The 17,991-nt window shown below is 41.0% G+C and overlaps 1 protein-coding gene across 6 annotated transcripts in view; it reads left to right on the forward strand.

Annotated features, from left to right (window-relative positions):
- fnbp1b (formin binding protein 1b) overlaps nucleotides 1-17,991 on the forward strand; it is a 337,119-nt gene that overhangs the window by 194,618 nt on the left and 124,510 nt on the right. For all 6 annotated transcript variants that reach the window (XM_070863799.1, XM_070863797.1, XM_070863796.1 and 3 more), the window contains 2 exons: nucleotides 5,365-5,427; nucleotides 6,390-6,494. In XM_070863799.1, coding sequence (XP_070719900.1) covers nucleotides 5,365-5,427; nucleotides 6,390-6,494 — 168 coding nt within the window. The remainder of the gene's footprint in view (nucleotides 1-5,364; nucleotides 5,428-6,389; nucleotides 6,495-17,991) is intronic.

Raw genomic sequence — 17,991 nt, forward strand, 5'->3', positions numbered from 1 at the left:
AAATAAGAGGGGAGTCATTTTTATTTTCTCTACACTAAGGTAATCTTCTATTCTTCTTAGGCAGTTCCTCGGAGTTGAGGATGACTTGCTTCCACACTAAAAATGAGTTCTTATGTGACTGTACAGTCCAATGCAGGATATACAGCCTCTGTCACAGGTGGGGCAGACTGGTTGAAGGAAAGGGTGGGTGGGGAGCCTGGGTTGACGCATGCTCCTTCCGCTGTCTATGCTTGGCTTCAGCTTGCTCTCGGCAATGAGATTCAAAGTGTTCGGCGCCTTCCCGGATGCTTTTCCTCCACTTTGAGTGGTTTTGGGCCAGGGATTCTCAGGTGTCGGTGGGGATGTTGCACTTTTTCGAGGAGGCTTTGAGGGTGTCCTTGAAGCGTTTCCTCTGCCCACCTGGGGCTCACCTGCCGTGTTCAAGCTCTGAGTTGGCGCTTGTTTTGGGAGTCTCGTGTCAGGCATGTCGATGATGTGGCCCATCCAACGGAGCTGATCGAGCATGGTCAATGCTTCAATGCTGGGGATGTTGGCCTGAGCGAGAATAATAAGATGGCTCCATCAGGAGAAGGTGGTTTCTCTAAATACTCAGCCTTGCATTTTAGCTTTAGGTCTGAGCATAAATAAGGTATTTTATTGCACAGGATCGCCTGTGGTTTGTTTAGACACAGTTGTTACCATTTCTCACAACAATCAAAAGGCAAAATTAGACAAACAAAAAGCCTATGCCTTTCTTTTTCTCAGATTCTTGACCTTCACAGAGGTTAAAGATATGTTTAAGGACAAACAACTAAAATCTGATTTAAAATACCATGAAGTGATCTAATTCAATTTCAGCTTAAGCAAATGCTTTATCAAATCCTGAAGCCAAATGCCAAACAAACAAAAAGTCAAAACGCCCATCAAGCCAATTCAACTCCAAACTGTTATCACATCCTTGCACATTTAAGCTCTTATAAATAACAAATCAAGTTTTGTTTTTGTACCTGTTGGCCATTCTGTAGATGATAATTGATTAATGGTCACAATTTTTTTAAATGGCCACTTCTCTTGGTGATTCAGTGAGTAGCTGAGCCTTCTATTAATCCCTGTTGTGTTGCTGGGACGGCAGCAGGATCACTATAATTGGCCTCAACACCCTTGGATTAATGAAGAAAAAAATCAGCCAGTGAACCCCTGCTGAAATGTGTGTGGGGATGCCTAATTAGAGACACTATCAGTGTTTGCTGTGATGCCCCCCGCTGTCAAATTATTTGCCAACAGCTACTGTTATAGCTCGCAGACAAATAACGGCTACAAAGACTTGATACCAGAGAAGAACTGGAACCTGTGGAAAATTAACCCAACAACAAGTGAACTTCAGCTGTGGGGCAGAGAACATTGGTGGATGAAAATTGGAAAACCTGAAAGTTTTGTAAAATTTTAGTAGCTAGCTTTCTTTCACTGTCCATAACTTTTTTAATGATTTAATTTATAATGGCATAATTTGTAATGGAATATTACTGCTAAGTTAACCATTTGGAATCTCGGATAATAACTTTGTTAACCCTTTGAAGATGGAGTGTCTTACAACGTATAGAACTATACTGATTTTCATCACAAATTAGATATTGAGTAAATTCCGCTGATGGCCTAATGATTGCAGCAAGCCACATGGACCAAAAGCTCCGGGTTCAATTCCCAATCTATGCTGAGTAAGTTAGCCTTAGTCAGGAGAGCAGTTGGGGAGACACATAACACCCCTAGGCTTAGGAGGAAAAAAATCAGCCCAAATCCCCATTCCTGACTACTATCCAGTAACCTTTGCAGCAAAGTGTTCCACTTGTGGATGGCAGGAGGGAGACAGGATTAGGTTTGGTTATGTGCCCTATAGTACCGTCCAGTAGACATCTGTCTTGACTCATGGATGAAGAATAGCTATTTGGGAAAACTGCTGCTACATGTAGCACTATACGCCAGCAACCAACAGACGGGGAGAAGTGGCAGTGAAGAAATTGAAAAGAAGCAACAAAAAATGCATACTATCAACTGAGTGCTGTGAGCCAAGTAAGCTGCACAATATAATGAAGTTCACATTGGAGTGATGTTCCATGAACTTGCATTCGAGTCAGGAGACAAGGTCCAGTAATTTTACCGCAAAGTAGCCCTCTTTCAGTGAGCCTTATTATAATGGGGCTATACTTAAAGGCTTGAGTATTTATCACATTTTTTGTGAATGATCGTCATTGTTCAATTGTCAGGGCTGCAGCGACCTCTTGCCATTACAGTAGGAGTCTTACCATTAGTACTTTTTAAATTGAAACATTTAAAAGAAAAAGCTGACTTGAGCATCCTTGCACTATTATTATACATTCATCATCATTTCAGGACTGTTCTTTTCAAATTTTCACTTACAAATTTTTAAGATAATGAACAGTAACACTTCCCAAAGTACAAATTGTGTGGCAGACAGCTATAAAGAAGAAAGACTTGTATTTACATCGCACCTTTCATGACCTCGGGGCATACCAAAGCGTTTTATAGCCAATGACGTACTTTTTGTTTCGCTCCAGTACGCATCTTGTACCAATTTGTGTAGTCCTTATTCCAGTCATCAAGCATTAGTGAAAGTTTCCATTCCTGTCTAGATGGGCCACCCACAGTACACAGTGCATCCACATATATCTCTGTTGCTTGTACTGTTATGCTGTTTTTACTTCCTCCATTTTGTAGAGTTTGTGGAGGGAAGCCCAGGAGAGGTGTGATTACGGATCCAGAAGAGGTGAGGGTCCAGGGCCAGCCCACACTGCGATATGTGTGAGCGCTAGGTCCGTACAGCAGAGCTGGTCTCCAGTTAGTCTTGGGTAATCCTTGCCAATGGATCAAGACCTAGCTCTGTCAAGCCCGTGTGGTGGCTGGTGTGCAACGGCCACCCCACGTAAAAAAACATCCACGCCCAGGCATTTTCCACCCTTCAGGATGTAGTTCGGGATCTAGAATATTAGGTCCTTCATTGAAACACCTGTGAACTTATTTTTTGGCATGGAAGCAAGTCATCCTCACTTTGAGGGACTGCCTATGATGATGATTTTGAATTGTAGACATTTTTGTATTGTGTAGGATGTAACGAAAGTGATGTGTATCCTGTCGCCACAAACTCGTATAGTCTGGGCCAATAATAGCAATATGAAAACCATATTTTTCAGCATGGAAACTTAGCAACAACTTAAAAAAAACAGAAGTCAAGGAAGTAATGCCTTCTCTCTTGCATGTGAACTAGATGCCTGCCAGTTTTGCTGGCGCCCTAAAGACAGGGTGTATTCAAATGACACACTGGTAAACTTATTGTGAACCAGATTGAGGAGCTAAATAATCTTTTCTGACTAGGCTATCTTTCATAGTATGTGTATCCAGGTTGTTCTTGCTCATCAACAGAAAGAATATAAAAACATAAGAATTAGGAGCAGGAGTAGGCAATTCGGCTCCTCAAGCCTGCTCCACCATTCAGTAAGATCATGGCTGATTTTCTACCTCAATTCCACTTTGCTGCACTATCCCCATATCCCTTGATTCCCTTACTATCTAAGAAAACTACATGCGGCAAGAAGGAAAAAACAAAAATCAAGTCCACATTTAGTCTAGTTGCCACTCTTGTCATTTTACTGATCTGTTAATGGTGGATCAGCTACAGAATCCTTGTGTCCTATACAGGGCCAAAAGATATGGGGCATGGTGGCCACACCGTCATCCTCTTCTATGGGACCCCGTTACAATTGATATTTTTGCTGCAGGACATTTAGGAAGGCATTGTTTAAGGGTTTACTCGAGATACCCCGAATCATTGCAAAGAATATGAACAACTCCTCCATAAAGACGAATTACACATAAATCCAATTCCCAGCCTTCAGGTTGTTAGAAATGCAAATATTCCTTATTTGCTTGATTTAAAAACTATTGTTTGTAAGAGTGTCTGTAGTGGAGAAGACGACAACTTGGACATGAGTAGACTTGTCACTTGTTCGCAAATATTTAACTGTTTTTCTTTCAGTTGCAATTCTCCAAAGTTATATTTTGCTCGGTTGTTATTGGATGAATGTCTGAAGTCAAACAATTTGGGCATTTTATTAATGCAGTGCATTTTCAAGAATTCTGGCCTAGAAATGGTTCAGTTTTCAATGGTGTAAAGTGCCATTGCATGGCATTAAATAAATAAATTTTTGAGGCTGTTTGCAAGTTGCTGTTCTATTTTTGCCTTGACCATGCTGGAATTGTGTCTGGAGTTGTTGAGGAATTTGCTTTCTTTGAAATTCCTGTAGCCAAGAGGTGGGCCAGCTCCCATACGCCCAAGAGTGCTGCTCTGTAAAATAGCCACTTAAATGTGTATGCTTGTTGACACTCTGATTTAATTGGTCTTCCTTGTATGGGAGTTGCTATTCCTTTACTCAATCCATCTTGGTGACAACCCAGTTGAAATCAAGAACTCACTTACTCTTTTTTTTCAATAAAATATATTTCATACTTGCATTCTAGAATCATCAGCGATTTATCGACATTTTTCATGTGAAAACTTAAGTGAAAGAAGGTTCATTTGGTTTAAAATAAAGGCCTGGATTTTCAGGTTTTGGGGGTTTATGGGCGAAAACATAAGCGATATGTGAAAATTACCCTTTTCGCTGCGTTACCGATTTTAGCCGAACCTTCGGTCTTTGGGGTCTGCACCATTGGAAAGGGAGGCGTTGCACAATTATTCGCGGCGCAAAATGCGATCCTCACCAACTTTAGTGTGGAGTCGGGAGCGCTGCGAGAGAGGTCGTGGGGGGGGGGGGGGATTTCAAAAAATTCAAACAACATTACGAAGACCCTTGCCTAATAAATCGCTGTAAAAAAAAAAAAATGTTAAAAATAAAAACTTTAATAAAAGACGTTAAGGCAGTCCGTGTTATTACACGTCCGGTGCAGCTCTCCCCGGCGGTACTTCCCATCATTGCCGCAAACAAGGCAACGAAGATCCCGACTGGGCTTAGCGACCGGGTTTTCACCGCGGAGGGTCAAAATGTAGCGAAAATCCGGTCGTAAATTCCTCTCAAATCCAGCCCATAGGCTTTAATCCCTATCTATGCTTTCAGAATATCAAAAAATGTATCTAGTTACTAAAAACTGTAAAAATACATCTATTGAAAATGTCTATGCTATCGAATTGACGTCATAATTTTAAAAACAAATTTATTGAATTTTCAAGTATGATCTTCTCCTGAAAGGCATATGTGACTTAGAATCATAGAGAGAGCTGAAAGAAAGCTTTTTCCTATTGATTTTGTGCTCTGCTAGTTTGGAACCAGAACACTTTCTTTGGAGAAACATTAATATGTGATGTTTTTCTTGCAGCATTTCCAAGAAGGGCGAAGGGCACAGCAGCATATAGAAAGCTGTTGGAAGCAACTTGACGCAGTAAGTCTGATCCACATTTCGTATTTAGTGTAATTACTAAGCAGTATATCACTCCTGATTGTTACCGGGAATTACCTTGTTTATTTATGTTACACCTGTACCTTAAGAGTTAGGTTAAAATCTTAATTGCTTTTGAAAGGGATCAAAACTTAGGTGATAGTGGTCATCGCTTTCATTTAAATTTGACTATTAATTTAACTATTATATATGATGATTCCTGTTCCTCTGGTCAGAGCATTCTATGTTCATTTATTTGGGCTGCCTGGATCACCTTAATGTCTTTTTATTCCCCCAAAAAATTGTGGATGAATGATTTTGGTGCAGACTTTCAGATCCTATATAAAAGTCAGTTTCTGTATAACATCCTCATTTTTGTAATGGAATTTATGTCTAATATAATGAATTTTACACGGGAACTGAGAATTCTCCATTACCTAATTTTGCCCATAACTTTTTAGTGGAGAGGGGACGGTGTCACGACAACCTAGACCAACACTATTGTCAATAGCTTCCCTCTCTGATCCGAGTGAGGAGTGTCAAGATGGCTGTATTACAGAGCAGAGTTTTTGTGCTGCAGTATTATGGGCAGATTTTGTTTTTGTGGAATGTAATTGGAGAGAAAGGTTTGGGCCAAAATGGTGAATGACAAAAACAGCAAATAACCAATTAAAAAAGGAGAAAAACAGAGAGACTGAAATAATGAGAAAGTAAAGACTTAAGCAATGATGAGAAAGAAGAAAATTGACATGAGTTGGTCACAATGTAGATGACGGACTATTCTTTCCCCCCCCCCCTTTCCCAAGTTAGCTCTTCTGTCGTAACATTGGTAAACAGACTGTTGAATGCAAAGCAGAAAAATGTTTTGTTCTCCAGTTTGTTGATGGTTAGTATTAAACTATTGAAAGCTGGCAGAGCTATACCTAACTTGGATTACTACTCCTTTTAATTCTGTTCTCCAATAGAGCAAAAGGAGATTTGAGAGAGATTGTAAAGAAGCAGAGCGAGCTCAACAACATTTTGAAAAAATGGATGCTGACTTCAATGTAACAAAGGCTGATGTGGAGAAGGTATGTTGAAAGTAGCTAATAAACTGTTCACGGTTGATGTCATGTGACCAGTAATTTGCCTTGCGGTTAAGAAATTGTTTCTAAGTGACAAACGTTACTTTTTAAACGCAGAAATAGTTTTGGAGAAAATGTCTTCCAATCCTTTTTAACAATTAATAGAAAAAAAAATTACTTTCTCAAAATTACTTTCTGCTCATGCCACATGCAGCTGAAGTAATGGATCATACAGAAGAGAAACCGAACTATTACTTAATTGGGGAAGTACATTTTCAAATTAGAGTTCAGCTGATCTTCATTATGGTGTAGTGAATTGAGTAGAATGGGCCTATACTCTCTGGAGTTTCGAAGAATGAGAGGTAATCTCATTGAAACATACAAGATTCTGAGGTGGATTGACAGGGTAGATGCTGAGAGGTTGTTTCCCCTGGCTGGAGAGTCTAGAACTAGCGAGCATAGTCTCAGGATAAGGGGCCAGCCTTTTCAGACTGAGAGGAGGAGGAGGAATTTTTTCACTCAGAGGGTTGTGAATCTTTAGAATTCTCTGCCCCAAAGTGCTGTGGATGCTCAGTCATTGAGTATATTCAAGGCTGAGATAGATTTTTGGACTCCGCAGGAATGTAAAGTTGAGATTGAAGATCAGCCATGATCTTATTGAATGGCGGAGCGGGCTCGAGGGGACGTATGGACTACTCCTGCTCCTAATTCTTCCGTTCTTATGATTGATAGCTGGCAATGTCCTACTGACTATATCCTATAGATTCAGATCATTAGTTTGGAGAATAATGGAACTCTGGGAATGATTAAATGGCCATAATCAAACTTGGATTGTCGGGATCAACATCCAAGAGTGGAAAGAGCACTAGTGTCGTCTCCTTTCTAGCAGCTGGCAGGAGACGGACCTGCCCGATGTTGTCCTAGGAAGTGTCTTCCACGATATCCAAAATGACTGGTACAGTTGGGTTTAAGACAGTGTAGCTCTTCTCATGGAGTAAATATATATGATCTTTTTACTTATAAAAAAAATTGTCTATGTGGCTCTCTGTGATTAAGGTAAAATCACCATTTCTGAGTCTTGCAGACCTACACGATCCCAGTTAGCTGATCTCAGTTTGGATATTACAATTTCCCACACCATCCCTAGGTTTGTAAAGCGTAAATCACCTTTGTTCCTGCTCTTGATTGCTATACAGCAACCCCTACTGGAAATGTGTTTGTTGATGTTACGTAAAAAAAAGGATTTAATAAGTCTGTTTAGTTTTATATTCACAGTACGCAACAGAACAATTTAAATCATTAAGCATTTCAGTGCTTGGACTGCAGTAAGTGAATAATGAGGATTTGGTTTGATCTTTTTGATTGAACAAATTAGCACTGCTACAGGTGTTAATGACATATGTGAACATTTGAGCGTTATACTTAAAGAACAAAGACCCTAATTATTCTCTTAATCGAACACATTTCCATAGAAATGTATATAACAAAGTTTGGCCTTTTGCTGGAGTATAGAATTTACGGGAATAAAATTCAGGCTAAAGGTATCATGAGAAATAAGAAAGGAGGAATTGCTAAGTAGCAGTTGCAGTAACAGTCCAGCATTACAGGAATTAGTGCAGCACATGCAGTACAATTGAAAGAATTGATCTTTGTTCTGTGCCAAAAGAACAGCACAGTGCCCTAATTACAGGTTTAAAACACTTGAAAATAACCCAGTAATCCTTCAGACCACTTCTTCGCAAAAGCTTGCTTCTTTTGACTGCTATTGTAAGATGTCAGTCAGTGAAACAGACATTGTATGAGCATTGGCCTGAAAGCATCTCCAGAGTTGGCCGAAGTTGGTATTGTTGCCGTTATCATCATAGACAATCCCTCGGAATCGAGGAAGACTTGCTTCCACTCTTAAAATGAGTCCTTAGGTGGCTGAACAATCCAACACGAGAGCCACAGTTCCTAGTGGGACAGATAGTCGTTGAGGGGAAGGGAGGGTGGGATAGATTTGCCGCAGGCTCTTTCCGCTGCCTGCGCTTGATTTCTGCATGCTTTCGGCGATGAGACTTGAGGTGCTCAGCGCCCTCCTAGATGCACTTCCTCCACTTAGGGCGGTCTTTGGCCAGGGGCTCCCAGGTGTCAGTGGGGATGTTGCACTTTATCAGGGAGGCTTTGAGGGTGTCCTTGTAACGTTTCCTCTGCCCACCTTTGGCTCGTTTGCCGTGAAGGAGTTCCGAGTCGAGCTCTTGCTTTGCGAGTCTCGTGTCTGGCATGCGGACAGTGTGGCCTGCCCAGCAGAGCTGATCAAGTGTGGTCAGTGCTTCAATGCTGGGGATGTTGGCCTCGTCGAGGACGCTAATGGTTGTACAGTGTGCGTGTCTGCTTTTCACCTACTAGAATTTGGGATAGTTAATTGTTACTGGAGAAGGAGCAGTCTGATCACACCTGCAGAGTCAATCATGTGTTCTTCTGCGTAATCCACAACACATTTCTGAAAGAATGATCTCCATTCTGCGAATATTATTTCAAGATGGGTCAGATATGATTAGTTACATTTAATTGAAATGATTTTACATTCCTTGGCAACAACCTTGTTTACTGTGTCTAAATGGTTATATTTTCTTGTTTTTCTATCTACTTTTTCTCTCTTGTTACTGGGCTTCTCCATTTGCACTTCAGGGGGAGTTTCTGCTGTGGATCAAACTTGGCTCAATCAGAGGAAGCAAAGGATAGTTGTTTATGGAGCTGCATCAGAATGAAAGATGGCGATTAGAGAAGTGTGACAGCAGTCAGTGCAAGGATTATTATTGTTTACATGTGAATGATTTAGAAGCAGGAGCCGGAATCGAAGCTGTCTAAAATTGCTGTGACAAACTGAGCGTAGATGCAAATAACTGGGAACAAGCAGACGGAATATAGAGAGATCTGAATAGCTTGTGGGCAAGGGGGTGGGGGAGAGGAGAACGGTCTTACAAATGCCAAATGTTGCATAATGCGTCCTTTGACAATTGATTGAGAATAGTGAGATGCAGTTTCGTCTGCCATTTTTTAAACTTTATTACTTGCCAGAAGGAAAGAACAACTTGCATTTATATAGCACTTTTCATGACCACTGGATGTCTAAAAGCACTTTACACCCAATGAAGTACTTTTGGAGCAGGAGCATCATCATCATCAGTCCCAACTGATCTAGGAAGACTTGCTTCCACTCTAAAAAATTAGTTCTTCGGTGACTGAAAAGTCCAATATGGGAATTACAGTCTCTGTCACAGGTGGGAGACACAGTTGTTGCAGGAAAGGGTGGGTGGGACTGGTTTGCCGCACACTCCTTCCGCTGCCTGCACTTGGTCTCTGCATGCTCTCGGAGATGAGACTCGGTGCTCAGCCACCCCCCCCCCCCCCCCCCCCCCCCTCCCGGATGCACTTCCTCCACTTAGGGTGGTCTTTGTCCAGGGACTCCCAGGTGTTGGTGAGGATGTTGCATTTTATCAAGGAGGCTTTGAGGGTATCCTTGAAACGTTTCCTCTGCCCACCTTGGGCTCGCTTGCTGTGAAGGAGTTCCGAGTAGAGCGCTTGCTTTGGGAGTCTTGTGTCAGGCATGCGAACAATGTGGCCTGCCCAGCAAAGCTCGAGTGTGGTCAGTGCTTCAATGTTGGGGATGCTGGCCTGGTCGAGAATGCTAACGTTGGTGCGTCTGTCCTCCCAGGGGATTTGCAGTGTAGTCACTGTTGTAATGAATGCAGTGGTTTCTTCTGGTTGTGTGTATACCTATCCCTTTTTGATATAAGTGATGGGATATGACGGCTTGCATTCTGAAGATTTAGCAAACTGGAGAAGCTTCTTGTGTTTACATAGTTGTGATGCTGGTAGCCTTGCTTACTTTCTCTCATATTCCTTTATAGTAGACATTTATAGATTTCATAGTTGTACATCTTTTATTTAATCTAATTTTTGTTGGCAACTGCTGCAGTGCAGTGATTTGCTGCTCTGCGTGTGGTTTTTGAGCCATTATTTTAGTGTGAATTACTATTGGATTATCTCCTGTATTTATAATTATACTTAATTATATTACCTGATTCTTAAGAATGAAGTTAGTAATAAGAAGTGCACCAAAACATTTTTTACATATGTTGTATGCAGTGACAGACTCGCCTTCCCTCCGAAAAAAAAACCCAAATTGAATGTCTCAATACTGTTCCCTCGCATCTTTTAAAAAAAATATATTTTATAATTTTCAATGTCCTAGTATCTGGCTTTAATCACGTTTCACTTTCTCATATTTTTCCCTTTGATTTTTTTTTTCTCCTTGGGCATCCCTCTAGTTTCAATCTTTGTCTTCTCATTTGATAAATGAAATTACCACCTTTGCTTTCCCTGCTTCAGTTTCTCTCATTACATTTCCTGCAGCTGTTTTATTCAGCAACAGTTTGCATTTCATTAAAGGACATTGAATGTATTTAAATTGTACAGGCACTTGTCACTTTGGTAAAAGTATTAAAACAAATTACTGCTGTTAGTAAGGTAGTTTCTACCTAATTAGTAGTTCAATGAAAAATAGATGAGAATCAAGAGTTATCTGATAGAAACATTGTGATTTAGTGGCTATTTTTGTAGTACCTGCAATGGTTGTTCATAAAAGTACATAAAAATACATAGAAATTGCACTACAGAAACAGGCCATTCGGCCCAACCAGTCCATAATGGCATTTGCTCTCCATGCGAGTTAATAGTTCTAATCACATTTATTCACCGTGTTCAATCCCTTTTCCTTCATCCACCAATTTAATATAAACATGAGGTAAGAAGTTAATCCGTATCCATTAAGAAGTGGAAATGGGGCTGCTCTCAGTTTCTACGTCTTTAGCTTTACAGGTAGAGCACCCGAAATCCGGAAACCTCGCCACCAAGGCCGTTTCGGAATTCGGGTATTTCCAGATTATGTAACGTCTTTCCGACGTCCCGAATCCGGAAATGCCTGTGCCGAGGTAAGAGGTTGGGGGACGGCGGATGGTGGGTTCGGGAGTGTCGGCTGCGGGTTAGGGTTCGGCGACCGGGAAAAACCTGCGTTGAAGACCTGCAAAAAAGGTAAATTAAAGTTTTTATTTTTTAATTCTTTTTCAGCGATTTAGTAGGTAAGGGTTTTGTGAATTTTTATTTTTTGTTTTTGGGAATTTTGCGGGGGTTCCCCCCTCCCTAGGCCCAACTCGCAGCGGTAATCGGTTTTTAAAAAAAAAATGTCCGGATTTCGGAACATTTTCCGGATTCCAGACGACACCGCCACGGATTGGCCCAAATTCCAGAACATTCCTAATTTTGGAACTCCGGATTTTGGACGCTCAACCTGTAATTACATGTATCTCCTTTTGATTTTGGTTGGTGCCTTGGCTTTTACTTAATACTTTTTTTTTCTCACTCAAAAAAACATTCATCCTATACTGCCTCTCACAGTTATCATCTTGATGAAATATTAGACATCTCAACAACTCAAACACAAATGATGAATGAAAACTTGGGATTTCTAAGAAGTGAAAACAGTTGAGAAATTGAGCCCTCCCAAAAAATGTTAGTCGGCAGAGGTGTCAGGAGACTGACTCAATTGATCAGAGGCAGGTTGACACCACCAGATGAAGAAAAATGTGGATAGATATGACGTGAGAACTGAAAAGATAAAGACATTTCATACAAGCTGTTAAGTGGCTGTGTGTCTATCTGAGTAATACATAACTTCAGAATTTCAGTACTATAGGGGCCAAGTTTCGGCCTGAGTTGCTCCTATTTTTTAGGAGCAATTGGTTTAGAATGGAGTATCTTAGAAATTTGAATTCTTGGCATTTAGTTTGCTCCAGTTCTAGTCAGTTAGAACAGTTTCACTTTGGAATAGAATTTTTTTTTCAAAAGGGGGCGTGTCCGGCCACTTACGCCCGTTTTCAAAGTTTAGGCAGTGAAAACTTACTCCAAACTAACTTAGAATGGAGTAAGTGAAGATTTTTGTACATTCGAAAAAACCTTGTCTACACTTTAGAAAATCAGGCGTAGGTTACAAATTAGGCGTAGGAAATGGGGGTGCGGGGGGGGGGGGGAGGTTTAAAGGGAAGTTTCCAAACATTAAACACTTCAGTTTTACAAATAAAGAGCCATCATCAATAATAAATGATAAATACATCAATAAATCAACCAATAAATCAATCAAAAAAAATTAATAAAAAATAAATTTTTAAAAATCAATAAATAAAACATTTTCTATTTACCGACTGCAGTACCGGGAGTCCTCCAACAGCATGCTGGGACGGCCCCCGCAGTGTGTCTCTGTCAGTGTCTCTATCTCTGTCTGTCTGTGTTTCTGACGCGGAGGGAGGGAGGAGGGAGGGAGGGAGGGAAAGAGAGGAGGGAGGGAGGGAGGGAAGGAGAGAGGAGGGAGGGAGGGAAGGAGAGAGGAGGGAGGGAAGGAGAGAGGAGGGCGGGAAGGAAGGAGAGAGGAGGGAGGGAGGGAAGGAAGGAGAGTGGGGGGGGGGGGGTGGTGGAGGGAGAGAAGGGTCCGGTCGGGTGGGAGGCAGCCTTATGCACGCAGCCTCAGTGAGGCCATTCGGCCAGGGCTAGGGGCTGCGTGCTTCGGGCTCCTCCCACAGTTTTGGGGCCTGGAGCTGTCGCACGCATGTGCAGAGGTCCCGGCACTGTTTTCAGCGCAGGGACCTGGCTCCGCCCCCTACAGCTCATATGCGCCGCACCCAGCTCCAGAGAGCCTGCAGGGAGCCGGAGAATAGCTAAGTTTTTTTTAGGCGCACTTTGTGGTGCGAAAAACGGGCGTCCAGGAAACGGCGCAGCCCGAAACTTGGGCCCATAGTGACAGAAGACAAACATGTGATATCCTCCTTGTTGAAGTCAGTGAGAGGTGTCGAGAAAAACATAAAATGAAGTTTGGGTTGATAAATCATGCAGGCAATTTGCCTAGCAGAAGTTTATAACTGAATAGATTGCCGATGATGTAGGTGAAGCATTGTTGGACTCTTTTTGATCTATGCTAATGCATTGCCTAACATCTGGAACTCGGGAGGGGAATTCCCTGAAAGCTCAAAACTGTAGCCAGTAGCATTATGGAAAATACACTTGTGGCTGAATAGTTTCTGGTATTGTTGGTGGTTTTGGGGTTGACAGTTCAAGTTCTGGGAATAACCATACTCGATGTGCCTGAGTACTCAGCTAGTTTTGCATTTTCATTCTGCAACTCTTATGACAGTGCCATAATTTTAAGCGCAGTGAGTTCTGTACAATGACTCAGTATAGCAATGCTTGTGTACTCACTGTCCTTGGGAGAATGAAATGTTATTGCTCGATACTTAGCAGTTTGCAGACTAAAGAGGTTTTTTTTTCATTCTGGGAAGTGGAGAGATTTTGCATTACATAGCAACATGGGGAAGTGCAAAACTGGCAAAAACTCTGCACTTGTGTGCTGATTCCCAAAAACTAGTATCCTTTAATCACCCATTCTTTCAAATATGTATCCGATTTTCCCTTAAATTTGTCCACACTATCTGCCTCCACTGCCCGTCTGTTTCATACACTCGCCATCCTCTGCATAAAGTAGTTAAGTTTTGATTGTCTACGCACCATTCCTTTTTAAAGTTTGAGCCTGTCTGCTCAGTTTTGTGTTTATACCAATCTCAAATGTTTTATCAAGATTCAATTTATCTAATATGTAAAGATTTTAACTAATACTTCCTATCTCTTCTCCAGAGTAAATAATTTCAGGCTCTTCAACCTCTCTTGTACTGATACTTAAATTAGGTATCCGTTTGGTTGTCTTTTTCTACACTGCCCTCAGTACCTGGATATCTCTGCTGCAGTACAGTGACCAGATTTGTAAACAGTACTCCAGGTATGGCCACAATGGCTATACCAGTGCCTTGTACAGGATCGCTGTCATCTCCTGAGATTTGTACTATATCCCTTTAACTATATATTCCAAAGCTGTTGGTTCATTTGAATTATCCCAAGATCCATGTCCTGTGTTGTGTCCTATAGCCTAGAACAATTCAGATTGTATTCCCACTATTCATTTCCCTTTCCTGCTCTAATTGCCTTGCATTTGTTTGCATTAAAAGCAATTTGCCACTTGCCAACTCATCTTCCCAACCTATGAGATTCCTTTGAATTTGGTTTGCATTTTCCCTCTTGTTCGAACTCTCATTTCCTCAAATTTGATGTCATATACAAACTTACACAACTTTATTTCTGTCCCAGCTCCAAATCATTTCTATACAATGTAAATAGCAATGGCCCGAGCACTGATTCCTGAGGCATCCCGCCAGTGACCACTCACTATGTTGATGGATGCAGTTCCATTCACAGCCATTTTCTGCATTCTCTGGGTTAGCTGATTTTGAGTCCAACTCAGAAGCTTGCCTCCTATTCCATGTCATCCCAATTTGTGGACTCATCATTTGTGTGCCACGGTATCAAAGGCCTTGCTGAAATCTGAATATGCAACACCTCCCCTGGCAGAAGTGCCGTTATCAACAAGGTTTGTCATTTCCTCGAAGAATTCCAGTAAATGTGTTCGACAATCTATGCTGACTCCTTATCATAACATATCTATCTTGATGTTTAATTATCCTGTTTCAGGTTGTCTTTCAATAATTTATGCACAACAATTGTTAGACCCACTGGTCTGTAATTCCCTGGAATATACCTATGCCCTTTTTAATTAAAAAAAAAAGATTGGTGTTATGTTAGCTATTTTCTAATTCTTGGGCACTACTGCCATTGATAATGAGTACTTAAAGATAGTGACAAGCGCATAACAGATTTCACTAATATAATAAATCTAGGGCTTATAATGCAAAGGAAAATCAAATTGAGTATATAAATAAAGATTTTATAGAGTACAGAAATAAAAAATAATGCTAAACCTATACAAATCATTGGTTAGGTTGCAGTTGGAATATTGTGTCCAGTTTTAGGTTCCTTTCTTTAGAAACAGTCTCAAGGCAGTGAGGAGGGTACAGAAGAGATTTATTAAGATTATACCAAGAATGACAGGCTTTAGTAATGAAAAGAAACTGGGCCCATTTAAAGCATTGATATGTAACCAAAGCAATGCATCAGTTGTGCCAGTGTATGGGGAGCTGGCTGACCATTGAAAGGGATATTATAATGCATGGAATGTGGAGGAACATTGCGAAAGACGAGGATAGTCTCGATAAATGCACATGTCTAGAATGTCTCATCCATGCAGAGTCTCCAATATTGCCTTTTTTTGTGCTAAGTCCCATGTGACCATACACACACAAATGTAGTGACCTTCGATTTAGAGATCTACTGTTAATGTGCACAGATTATATTTAATAGTTTAGGGCTGCTCTTTTTTTTAAATAGTTTACAGATTCGTAGTTATGTTCATGATATTTAACTCTGGTGAACTATCGTATCAATTGTGAAAATTAAATAAAATCCAAATACTGAATAGTGACTAAGTACTAAAAAAATATGGCTAACTCCTTGTACAAATCAGTGGTGCAGAAATTGTGGTCGGAGGCTTCCCGCAGGTGGATGCTTCCGACCTGAAAAATTTATACGAATTTACCTGGTGGTCTGGGAGGTTCGGAGACTTGTGGTCCTGGGCCTCTAAGGAAAGGCCTGCGTAGAGGCCCACATATCTCAGGGATTTGGGCACTTTGTACACGTTCCTGGGATCACGTGGGCTGACCCAACCAATCAAGGTCGGGATATTCCCATTCATACTTGTGGTGAGTTCCATACGGAATCACCATTGGTATGAATGGGAATACCCCAAAAAATACACACAATTAAAATATATATTTTTTAAAACATCACTGATTCCTGTGGCATCCCGCTAGTGACCACTCAATATGTTGATGGATGCAGTTCCATTCACTGCCACTTTCTGCATTCTCTGGTTTAGCCAATTTTGAGTCCAACTCCGAAGTTTAAATTTACATATTTTAAAGGGTTTAAAAATAAATGTCCTTCCTACTTAGGTTTTTAAATGTTTAAATTATTTGAAAAAAAATTATTTTTCTCTCCTATAAAAGACTTGTGCTGATAAAAGCAGGCTTTATGCCTGCATTTATCATTCGGAAGAATTTCAAGGGCATTGGTCCAACTTCTCAAGAGGATTCTTGACAGATCGCAAGTTATGGATTTAGGCGCATGCGCAGTGCATGCCTAAAACCCGGAACTTGCAGGGCCCCTCCGGGCACACCTCGTACATGCTAAACTCGCTCGGGAAAAATACTACAGAGTATTAAAAAATTTCTGCCACATTATTCAATGTCCAAAAAAACTGGGGGGTCCATATACATCATTAAAAGGTACAGAAAATAATTAAAAAGGCTAATGTAATGTTGACTTTTCTATCTAGAAGACATGAATATAAGGGGATAGAAGTTATGCTACAGCTGTATAAAGCCCTGGTTAGATCACACCTGAAGTACTTTGAGCCGTTCTGGGCACCACACCTTAGGAAGGATATATTGCTCTTGGAGGGAGTGCAGCGTAGATTTATCAGAATGATAACTGGACACCAAGGGTTAAATTACGAGGAGATTTTTCGTAAACTAGCTTGTATTCCCTGGAATTTAGACGGTTAAAGGGTGATTTTATGATATTAAGGGAACTGATAGGGTAGATAGAGAGAAATTATTTCCGCTGGTTGAGGATTGTAGGTCTAGGGGGCATAGTCTAAAAATTAGAGCCAGGCCTTTCAGGAGTGGGAGAAATGAGTTTTGGTTCATGGGACACTGGTACCAGTACTGGGGTAAGAGGGAGCTGTTCCGGTGGGACGGGCTCCACTTAGACCATGCTGGGACTAGGGTCCTGACGAATCGAATAACCAGGGCTGTAGAGGGGGCTTTAAACTAATTAGTGGGGGCGAGGGTTCAGATGAGCAAAAATTTAAAAAGTCAAAGAATAAGGAGAAGGCAGTAGAGCAGGGTAGCACTGGGGGAAATGAAAACCAGAGCGTGACAGGAAGGGACAGAATGTATAAACATAAGTGTATCAGAAAGTGGGGTCAAAGCAGGAAAAAATGGTTTTAAAAAAAAACTAATTTAAAAGCTCTTTATCAGAATGCACACAGCATTCGTAACAAAAGAGATAAGTTGATGGCACAAATTGATACAAATGGGTGTAATCTAATAGCCATTACAGAGACGTGGTTGCGAACTAAATATTCCAGGGTATTTGACAATTGGAAGGAAAGACAGAAAGGAAACAGATGTGGGGTAGCTCTGTTAATAAAGGATAAGATCAGTGCGTTAGTGAGAAACAATATCGGCTCAGAAGATCAAGATGTTGAATCAGTTTGGGTGGAGATAAGGAATAATAAAGGGAAAAAGTCACTGGTGGGCGTAGTCTACAGGTCCCCTAACAGTAGTTATACTGTTGGACAGAGTATAAACCAGGAAATAATGGAGGCTTGTAAAAAGGAATGGCATAATCATGGGCGATTTTAACCTTCATATTGATTGGACAAAGCAAATTGGCCGGGGTAGCC

The sequence above is a fragment of the Pristiophorus japonicus genome, chromosome 20, assembly GCF_044704955.1.
Source record: "Pristiophorus japonicus isolate sPriJap1 chromosome 20, sPriJap1.hap1, whole genome shotgun sequence".
Classification (NCBI taxonomy): domain Eukaryota; kingdom Metazoa; phylum Chordata; class Chondrichthyes; family Pristiophoridae; genus Pristiophorus; species Pristiophorus japonicus.